The sequence below is a fragment of the Schistocerca cancellata genome, chromosome 3 (genome assembly GCF_023864275.1).
Source record: "Schistocerca cancellata isolate TAMUIC-IGC-003103 chromosome 3, iqSchCanc2.1, whole genome shotgun sequence".
NCBI classification, from domain to species: domain Eukaryota; kingdom Metazoa; phylum Arthropoda; class Insecta; order Orthoptera; family Acrididae; genus Schistocerca; species Schistocerca cancellata.
This window is the reverse complement of record NC_064628.1, coordinates 250,060,188-250,071,461: the sequence shown is the minus strand read 5'-3', so window position 1 is coordinate 250,071,461 and position 11,274 is coordinate 250,060,188. Positions and strand designations below refer to the sequence as shown.

Here is an 11,274-nt window from a genome sequence, read left to right as displayed (position 1 = left end):
AATTCTTCTTATATCTGCCGCTATCACTATCATTATTACTGTCATTATTATTATTACTTTCTTCATTATTACTGTTATCACTAGTAGTGGCAACAGCGGTGGCAATAGAAGCACTGCCAGTCTACGTTTATTAGTTCACAGTTATCAGCTACTCACTTTGTCATTATTGACACTCAGATAATTTTTATAAAATCTTTAAATTAAAACTGGTATTTCTTAGGTAACTATGATGTAAAAAAGGTCCTGTACATGTGAAGCCATAGTCCGATGTAAGAGAGACCTGCTGGAGGCCGAGATTATCTTAAATAAATACACAGAAAAATAAATAAATATGTTCATTGGAAGTTTCTTGTTCAGAGCCACCAACACTATCATTCCTCGAACCACGTATCTTTCCTCCTCACGCACCCAGTATAGATCTAACGAAATATTCGATTCTAATTTTGTATTTCTTATATCTTTTTGTGGCTTTGGAATGATTTTAGTTTAATCATCACTTGTTTAGTTCGTCACCGCCCAAAAGCCCCCTAATTACAGCGGTTATCCCGTTAGTTTCATTTCATTCGTTGATTCAAATATTTTAATGTTTGTTTTTTATCATAATTGTCTGTCTTGGCTTCAGCATCTTGAAAGATGATTTTGGACTGTTCTTAAGTGTTGTCTTTGGCTGTCTTACTAACTCTTGTGAACTATGCTGCTCACTCCAGATGAGATGCGATGTATCAAAGCAGACGGTTGGATCGGGCCTTTTTCTAACTCCTTAAAGTAGCATTTCGTTCAAATGGATAAGCTTAAATACCACACTGTTTAAAAATACTACGAACGCCTTAGAAACAGAGCAAATTTCATCCACAGTTGGAGAATTCTAATAAGGACTCTGATCCTCCATATTTCACATCTAAGAACTAGGTTGCTGTATTCAAAACTGCAACCTGAAACACAGCAAGAAAGCGCACATCATGACAGTGCATGGAGATTAAAGAGATTAAAGGCGTTTAGATTAGCTGAGGTCGCAGGAAGAAGAAGTACGGTACATTCTAAATGAAGAATTCACTATTGTCGAGTTTTGTGCAAGGTGAGTGTCACATTTTTTGTATTCTAAACAAATGCGGAAATCATATTCGACAATTTTCGAGCATTTTAAAGTGATCCAACAGTGAGTATTTCATTATGGTACGACGGACAGTATATTAGTTCGTTGCTTCACCCCAGAAATGCAACAGTTGACTCAATGGTGTGAGGAAATCAGTAATCCTACACCAAAAACGACGAAATGATTTTGTCACTCGGGAGACATTTTCTCAGATATTTAAAAGAGAATCTTCTAGATAACTGTCGAATAGTACAAAAGTTTCCTAGATCAACTAGACAAAAAGCACCTAAGATGTGGCCATGATTGCATGGAACTGTCGTTTCTGTCACCTGTTTCTTTTTCCAATTATCCAATTTTCCAATTAATTCCATATACTGTGGTGCACCAGACTCATTTTAAAAATCATCTATCCCACTTGCTATCAAATACTAGGCTCCAATAGATACAGCATGTTAGAGAAAAACGTTTCAGCAGTTCGCACGTCGCTCTGATATCAACTTTTTTTAAAATCATTTTATCGAGACAACAGAATTTTTCACGAATTCTACACCTTTTCCCAAAGTTCTAATGATTAATGGACATTAAACCTCTTTAATCTCCTTCATAAATTTCAACGTAGTTTGATAATCCTTAAACAGATTTTAGAGCCAAAAACCAATTCCATTCAATTTAATAATGTTTTAAATCCTCTTTATCTTCTGCCGTCTACGTATTAACATATGCGAACCACAGCATATGCATGTCTTACTTTTTCGATTTTGCTCTCCTTTTAATGCAAGCTACTCTACCTTTATGATCTGTTTTTGTATTTTCTGTTCAAGTTTTTTTTCCTTAAGTTTAGTGTCATTTATTCTCACCGATGTATCCACTTCTTCCGTGACTGAAATAAATGCAGCATATCTCTACAAAAATTAAATCCATCTCCTTGTTAACTTACAACTCTATCTAAAGGTGAATTCCATTAAAACAAACAATATCTTCTAAATCGGGAAAAATTTAAAGGGAAAGAAAATGTAAAATTAACGTCCTTTTGACGGGCTGAGATTTTTAACTAACTTTGTGTTAGAAACTTAGAGTAATTGTTTAAAACGTAAGATAATGGAAAATGTAGATGTTAATTGGGTTTTCTAGTGTGTTTATAAAGCTGAACCCTCACTCATTTCTGATTTTAAGTTGTTAACCTAAAACGCGTTTCGTGCTTTAGTAAGAACTGCCTATGTACTGGAGGAGAAACCCGGCGCTTCCCAGGTATTCCTTTATAGCTGCGCGTCCATGCCCTTACCACGCTTAATGTTTATGACGTATCTCCTGAACTATGCGTCGTACAATGATATGATATAGTATTGTAGGTGCATTTAGCTGCACGTGTGGATACTGTCTGCGACATTTATAGTGAATAGAGAACAGCAAAGAAGTAATGGGTTTAACCGTCATGCGTTATGTGGCAGTTTCTCATGCATCTCATTGCATAAGACGTCGTATCGTCTGAACGATGTCTCGTATGATAATGTTATTGTATATGTACAATATAGTATATGATATAATAATAATACAAATAAAAATCATATACATATTGTCTGTAAACTGTATCGCTAACACGGTTACTACTAAAGGAGTAATAAATCATAGCATCATGCCTCATGTGGTACTCTCAGTGCATGAACAGTGGAAAAGTTGCAAGTGAGAATAATTTTACCTTTCATCACTTTTAGGAATAGTCAGAGAGAAAAAAATTCGGAAAGGTTGAAATTAAAAGTGTAAAGTTTGTTGCAAGTTGCTAAGTGCTCCAATTACTGTATTAATAAATTCCGGGAATTCATGCGTCATGGGCTACGCTTCTACCTGGTTCTCATCCCCACAACGAGATGTAGCGCGCGCACCAGCGCGCACGCACACACACACACACACACACACACACACACACACACACACACATATATATATATATATATATATATATATATATATATATATATATAACCTGTGTGGATTAATGATGAAACTCATTTTAGAAATTAGATGCAGGAACGTTGCTTTAGAATGTGAGGATTACGACTGATATCTGTCTGTGTTCTTGGAGCTATGACACCGCGTATATGTATATTTTGTTCACAGTTTCGGTTTTACTAGTATTTTATACATCAATTCGGTGGCCGAATTACTTGACATTGACTGTATGAGGTATACATTTATTACTCAAAGCTTTACTAACCAACAGTGACATGCAAAAAATTGTTAGTAGTTTCCATCTGTCTTTCCTTAGGTGTCCTAGAAACATATGCGCCTTGTTTCATTATTTATTGTTACATAAGATATGCCATTAAAAATTAACCAAGTTAATATTGTCATTTTGTGCACGAAAATGCTGTAATGTTTAAGTAAATCAGCTTCCTATTCGGTACGTCTTGTGGTTGGTGAAATATCATATTTGCACTCTGCTACTGTGCTACTATCCGTGATTGGACTGTGGACTTAGGGCTTGTTAGTTGCTACCACTGCCCGACGAGAAATAATTATTAATAAATAAGAAAAATTAAGCAACAGATAATCGATTCGTTGGGACCTATTGTTGCTAATCCATTTTCTGTTTAAGTGTTTTATCATAGGCTCTTCACTGTGGTGTCTAATAACATGGCTCTTTGGTGCTACGAGGTATTATATTGTTATCCTAGGACGCAGAGGTAATTGAGGATGAAAAGACCTGCAGGTTATTCTTCAGAACAACAATTTATATATCATCCTACAGTCAGTATGGCTATAAGGAGTACTATTATTAACAAAATAAGATATAAAATTTTTTGAGCTACTGAATTGTAGCAACAGGACTATAAATACTACTTAGCATGAAAAACGGAACTTACCTTTTCTAATTGTTTCAGCATTATCTGTACGTGATTTGACATTTCCAAAAACTTGAGAAAGTCACTTTGAACATATTTAATGCTGATAAACTGTAATGACTGTTTGTTTGCTATAAAGTTGTGTTTCTGTAGTAACAGATCAGCACAGAACAAGAAGAAAAGAGTGAATGGAATTCATTCCCTGAACAGCGACAGCTTTTCTCTGTGTATTGGTTATGATCATACCTTGTGCTCTACGACTTCCCTTGCCATTATCACACACATAATTGTGATGAATATCCGCCCTTCTCTTCCTCTTAAGGTGCAAATCACCTTGATAAACATGTGTTGGTATGTATATATCAGTTATTCTAGATTTTGATATTGTTTCCAGAAAGTAAAATTGCAGTGATTCATCATATTTCAGCAGAAAATTTTCTATACAAGAAAGCGATTGACTGTATCCAGAAGTGTTACTGCTAACAAAGTAACCACCTTCAAGAATTTACATAAAGGAGGGCAACTTGCTACATTTGTAATTAATGGTAAATAGTATGATATACATACCTCATTATTTGCCGTTTAAAATAAGCTTTACATTCAATAACTGGAACTATTTATTTTCTATTTCGCTCCTGCTTTATAATTTTTTTGAGTTTTTGATTTAATATAGGAGTCTTGAGTGCAGTGTTACTTTCAGCTCAACATATCTATAGCTGTCAAAAATTTTATAAATGATTTTGTCAGCTGCACATATATGCAAATGCTATTCTATGAAGCAACATCAGAGAATGTATTCAGTTTATGATGTGTGGATTTGAGGTTTGTAATGTCAGTTTCACAATAGGTAAATATGCCTGTAGTATGATGTATTGAGATTAAAGTGTATCAAATGGCTCACTTAAATTTGTCTAGTTGATTACTGGAATTTGACTGGCTTAAAGAACATTGACATATTTTCTTTTCATTGAAAGATAATGAGTAATCCGTTTTTAGATGTTCATTACCTTGATAGGAGCAAGAAGCTATGATTTATTTTACAAAATTAGCAACGCCATTTTGCTGTTTCCAGACGATGGAACTGAATTTTCCCTGTATAGTGTTGTACTCTCATAATATAGAAATGTATATTATTGTAGACTGTTTCATAGTCTGTCCCCATTTCAAACTGTACTTCAGAATGTTGTTGAAATGTTTCAACTATCATTGTTTTTATGTCATTAAAAACAGAACAGTCTATTCACTTTAGCTCTATAGAGTAATGGAAAATACGTTAAATTGGCACTATGTACTGCTCGTGACTTAACATCTGTGAATTAACAGTTTTGTTAATTTCACGAATCCTTCAGCAATCTATTTCTTTACCACATTCACCGTGGAAGTATGCACATTGCTTACAAAGAAAAAAACGCAAATTTAGAAATTTTCAGTTATAAACTCAGTGAGAAACTTTATGTTATAAAGATGCACATTAAAAATATCGATTTTTAGGTTAACTGCAGTACTTTGATGTGTATACATTCCATAAGATTTATGTATGTATCTCAGATATATGACAGATTTGGGAACCAGTAGTCAGATGAAAATCATTATTTTTGAAGATTCATGTAAGGTACTATATGGTATAAATGAAATAAGGGAGATAATATCACAATTTACATTTATTGACACTTTATGAATTTTAATACAAATCTCAAGTCTGCATCTCTCACAAGTAAGCGATATGTTTCAGAGTTTGTTAATAACAACAGTGAAACCCTTCAGGTAACTCACATTAAAATTTATAAAAAAACCTGTCTGTAAAAAACCGAATGGTACTAGTTTGCAAATATAAAGACATACACTTACATAGAAAATTATAGAATTCAATACATGAAAAAAATGACAAAAAATATCTTACAATATCATACAAAAATATGATCCTATTATACAAAGGGAACGAGATTATCACATACAGTGCCAGTTAATCACTGAGCAATATGTTTTAGAATCATGCACAGTTATTCAAAAATCAAGTGTCGGTCTGTTAGAACCAAGAAAGTGATTTGTGTGCGAAAAACTTGCTTTTAGTAAGAAACTAGTGAGCAGCAAGTGAACAGACCAACACTCAATACATGAAACATATCATCTGTGCACAGACTACTTGAATCTGGAAGTGTATAGTGTGTGCTACAAACACACATGCTAATGCATCACTAGCATCAATTTGTTATAACACGAGTGACATTAGTCTAGAGCTTATCCTTTGTCAAACAGGGGACACTAATAATCTTTTGTGAAAAGAAAAATACCTCACAGTGACAGATAAACCCTTCGTGGCCCAAACAAATCGTTTCTTGTCAATAAAACAAATCTATGATTTAGTTGTGATTTATGTGAGATATTCAGGGCTAGAATAAATGGTAACATAAATAACGCAAGGTATGAATTCGTCTTCAAATGGGAAGTCTTCAGCCCATCCAGACGTCTGTAGATAAGCGACTGTATGAAGATAAGCATGACAGAGAGAAAGAAAATTTTAACAGAAAAGTTATTTTATAGATAATATTAAACATCTGATAAACAGCATGTTCATGAACAGTAGATTATTGTACAAATGATTCGATATTTAGTGTAAACACTCTTTTCTGCAACGGAGAAATAGATTTTGACCATTGAGAGCTGAATGTGATAAGCTAAAGGAAATGAATGCGTTTAGTGTGATTTAGCCAGTCTGTAGAAGAGATGAATTTCAATTAAAACAAGTACGAGGGTATAAAGCAGTGCATGATGGTGATAAATGAAACTGTGGTACGAAATAATGTCTAAAGAGACGTGCAAGTTATTGGTGATCAGTGAATTTTGTAGACGGTCAAGGCAAGATGCCAATGGCGACGTGACGGCGCGTTTTGTGCAGCCCTGAGGAATCCCCCTGCTTAGGGATAGCCGCCACCGTCCAGAGAGATGCTGCCTCCGGCTGTGGCGCCTGCGCCCCCTGCTGACCCGCCGATACTTGCTCCAGCGCTGGCGCCAGCTCCACCGCCACCGCTGCCGCCGCCGCCCCCGCTGCTCGAACCGCCGATACCGCCCAGCAGTCCGCCCAACAGGTTCGACACGAGAGTCTTGAAGACCGAAAACTTTGCCTACAATAAGAAGAGAAGCACATATCGGACTCACGAAAGGTTAAGGGCTACAAACAGTGTAAATAACTGAACGCCATTAATGGGGCAGTTACTTCTTCAGAGATTCCATGACATTAGTAAATAGGTGTATCACTGTGGCTGCAATGCGTTCCCTACACGATCAAGTTAACGAGATGATTCTAATCGAGAATCTAATGCAGGGTGAAGAAAGAAAATTGATAACGTCAGAAAAGGCTAGGGGACATCGAATCACAATCTGTTCCTCATAGCCATAGGTGCGGGCATGAAACGACAGCCAATTAATGACAGGCACGTTGAAGTCTGTCCGAAAAGCGAAAGTGTTTCGATGTGTCTAGCAGCGCGGTTATGTCTGACTAGGTTGCTTCTTTTAGAATGAAAGTTCATTCATGCTCTCCATGTATTAGCAAAAGTTAAGCAGGTTCAACCAGCCATGGATACTAATTTAAAGTTTGCCTAGCTTTGACTGTTCAACTGAAACTTTTTGTACAGCTAGTTTGATTATTAACTGCAATTTATAGCATAACAGGTTGAAATTTCCTCATTTTTTAGTTAAATTATGAATTAATGCCATCTTACGACCAACTTATAATTCTAGCGGAAGCGGAATGAACTCTACCTAGTTAACAACCAAATTATAGCAATTCAAGACGAGCGAGTGTAACGCTCGTTACTGTCACGGAGCAACAAGTAAAACTAAATCGAACTGATACCAGAAGAGCGTCTGCAATGCTCATTGCTTTCACAAAATAATGAGTCAATTATACTTGAACAATGACGGCAAGTACAACGCCGACGCAGTGAAGTTAAGCAGTTGGCTGTGCAACAGCTTATATTTATTTTTAGGGGGTCGCCCAATCAGGAAAAGTTGTCTTGACGAGTTAAAGAGTTTTGTAATTTTACTCAAGGTTGTGTATAACCGGAGTTTATTAGCTTCATACGCTTCATGAAATTAACAAAAAACTGACAAAGAGTAAAATTATCTGAATATTCAACTAACCTCAACAAGAACGGTGCTAACGCTGTGTAAGGTACCAAAATTCACCTGTAAGATTGCATGGATCTCACGAATTCGAAGCTAATGACTCCAAAATTACAGTTTACAAAAAATGAAATTTCCAACATGACCAGCGTATTAGAAATAGAAACAAATAAGGGAGCTGCTCTGCATAAGGATCACACTACCGCAGATTCTGAACTTACATTTCCTAAGGACAACAAAGTCTGGCAAACAGCACCAGGCAGTCACTAGCATGTGACCGATCTCGAGCCTCTCCAGAAACTAGCCATCTGCCATTCCCTAACATTCTTGCTCCTTCCCAATTCCACGTTTCTAAAACTCTGAATGTAGGGGGTGACTCTATGCTGTTGGCAACGTGACGATTGAAATTGTGGCTGAATTCATGAAAAAGCAGGAGAAAGCACATGTAACTTATATGAAGTCTTCACGGGTTGTCAGCCGAGTAGCGTCGTCGTCTCGTAGCAACGTTTCGATAGAATACGTCTCCATCATCTTCATCTTCGCCTGACGAGACGATGACGCTACTCGGCTGACAACCCGCGAAGACTTCATACATGAAATTCACCAAGAAAGCCTGCACTCACATAACACACGTAACTTATCTCCTTTTGTGAACAAGACGCTCATTTTAAGACCCGCGTCTTCACGATGGGCTAGCCATCCACAACAAGGGCGCTGTCTAGAGTGATGCAATTCTACTGGCTGAACCAGATTTTTAGAGCGAATGCAACTGACCATCCCATGCTGGTTGGATGGTGCCACAGTGTTTTGCTTTCAGATATTCGCGATATTCACGCAGAAAGGCAAAAATGCATACTCAGTTATTCACTGGGGACTGTAGGGTGGCTGTGACTTTCATTGACCGCAAGGAGTGCAGGCACCAGCCAGTTTTCAAAAGGCGCGGAGCAAATCACAACCTGACTCCTGTGAAAGCTGCCCATAGCCCCAAAGGAGGTGTTCTTCACCTGATGAGATTCATAGAAGAGGCCACAGAGACGTTTCTAGCAACACACCAAACCAACATGGAGTGTAAGGATACCTTTACAAACACACAATGGTTGTAATCTCACTAAAATAACTACGACATAGCAATCAGAAAATAAATTAATAATGCATAGTAGCACGTAACACTAACGTCGCAAGCTATTAGCTGGGGCATGTTACAATGCGTACATTTTCACGCCCTCATCACTGACTTGCTGTCGTTTTATGGTCATAGCTGCTTAACGGCCTATTTCCGACCGTTGACTATCAACAAAATTTTGGACGATTCGGCTTCCGTTACCCAGATCTGACATTTTTTCTCTAACATATGTATCAAGTTTCTGTCTATTTATAAAATATGCCGCTCATAGCTAAGATATTATAGATTTTTATAACAGTTAAATGTGTTTTGGAAAGAGTACAGTTTTTATTTATTTGGTACATGGTCCTACTAAATTAAGTTCCTATAATATTTTTTTCTTTACACAAAACTTTTCAAATACAAAAATAAAAATCATTTGCATCACTATCTGAACCACAGAACATAAATTTTAATGTGACCCTTGGACAACTAGGGAAGTCGAACATGCTTTTATCTCCAATAGTAAATAATATCAAGCACATGATGATGTCACTTTACTATAATGGGAAAACAAAATACAGTATCTCCAGACTACTGATTTTTTATAATCATGTTCATTTAATTTTTTCTGTTCAAAAATTGTGCAGTTTCTTTCAAAGGTGGAATCTAATCCTACTTTCCCCACAAGTCTCTTTATAAACTGCACTTTGGTCAGTGACAGTTAATATAAATTGAGAACAGAATCTGTAAAATATATTTATCAAAATTAAAGTGAAGAAAGTAACGTTACATATGCTCTGGTTTGGTAGAAGAAGAACCTTTAAAGGTGGAAACATTTCCAGAACAGTACATGTCTGTACATTTCTGTACATTGTTCCTTTGAAATGATAACAATACTGCACAGGTACCATATTTTCCCTGGGTGGCATCTAGAGTCTGGGACAACAGCCACCATACTTCTGGGATCCACATTGTTAGAGCTCCTACATCATTTCGTGCATTTTTGTTTTATAGTTGCGTTAAGTAACCTTGTAAATAGGAACTAGAACAAAAACGTCCTGTCAACTAATTATATTGCAGTCAGTATCAACAGAATACTCTTTCCATACAACTGCCTCAGCGTCCTAGGTTAGTTAATTCTGTGTACCTGTCTATGCGGACACTTCACTCCCAGCCTGTCCTTTCTAAAATCCTCATTTCATTCTTTGACTGTCCGTTTAGGTTTCAACACTACCTCTGCACATGAGAGAGATTAATTACAATGTAAGGGCCTTACTTACCCTAAGTGCTCCAGACACGGAGTTGCTCAGGACATAGACGGGGTCGTAGCCGCTGATACCCCTACCGATCAGGTCTTCGTACTGAAATCAGTATCACAATAAATGTTACAAACCGTGTTCACCGAATACATGGTTAAAAAAATTGATACAATGTAATTAACAACAACAAGAAAAAATACACACACACACACACACACACACACACACACACCAAATGCGATTCCGTCAGTAGGTGAGACAAGTAGTAAACGAATTTCTCTATTTTTTCAGTGTCGTATAGTCACAGAGGGCTACGACAATATCATAAAATAACTGTTTATCAGTTCTGACTAATGTTTCGTTAAGGTATGAGTCATTCAGTCCTCTATATTACAACACACCGATGGGGGGCATTCTTAAGTAAATCTTACCAAATATGCAGTGACGGCAATCAGGTGCTTAGCGAGATGTCTTACTTTCCACAATATGTTTGTACATCTGAGACTGGTTTTTCCCTTAAGAAAACTGTATCTTTTCTTACGTATTACTTGAACTTCTTTGTTAAGAAAGAACGTGAGAAACAATACTATCAAGAATCTGGAACTCTTGTCGCAAAGTGAAGGAATTTGCTACGAATCGAAAACGTTGACCGATGGCCAGAAATATGAAAGCAGAGGTAGCCCATACTTGATTTCGCATTTGATACACAAGATGTAGACTGACGAGAGGTTTAACAGCCGTAGCGACACGTCCCCTTTCAAAAGTGATTTCACAAACTTTCTCCGCATATCTTTCTCTGCTCTCTTCCTGCTCGGTGCGCATGAGCAAGTTTGAGGGCCACTTTCGTCGGTAGTA

At 36.9% G+C, this 11,274-nt stretch overlaps 1 protein-coding gene across 1 annotated transcript in view; it reads right to left on the bottom strand.

The window, feature by feature from the left end:
- Positions 1–5,576: 5,576 nt before the first annotated feature.
- The window catches only part of LOC126176689 (keratin, type I cytoskeletal 9-like), a 118,325-nt gene continuing 112,627 nt past the window's right edge, over positions 5,577–11,274 (bottom strand). The window contains exons 9-10 of the mRNA XM_049923852.1: positions 10,441–10,521; positions 5,577–7,055 (exon numbers count right to left, since the gene is read on the bottom strand). Coding sequence (XP_049779809.1) covers positions 6,849–7,055; positions 10,441–10,521 — 288 coding nt within the window. The 3' untranslated portion in view covers positions 5,577–6,848. The remainder of the gene's footprint in view (positions 7,056–10,440; positions 10,522–11,274) is intronic.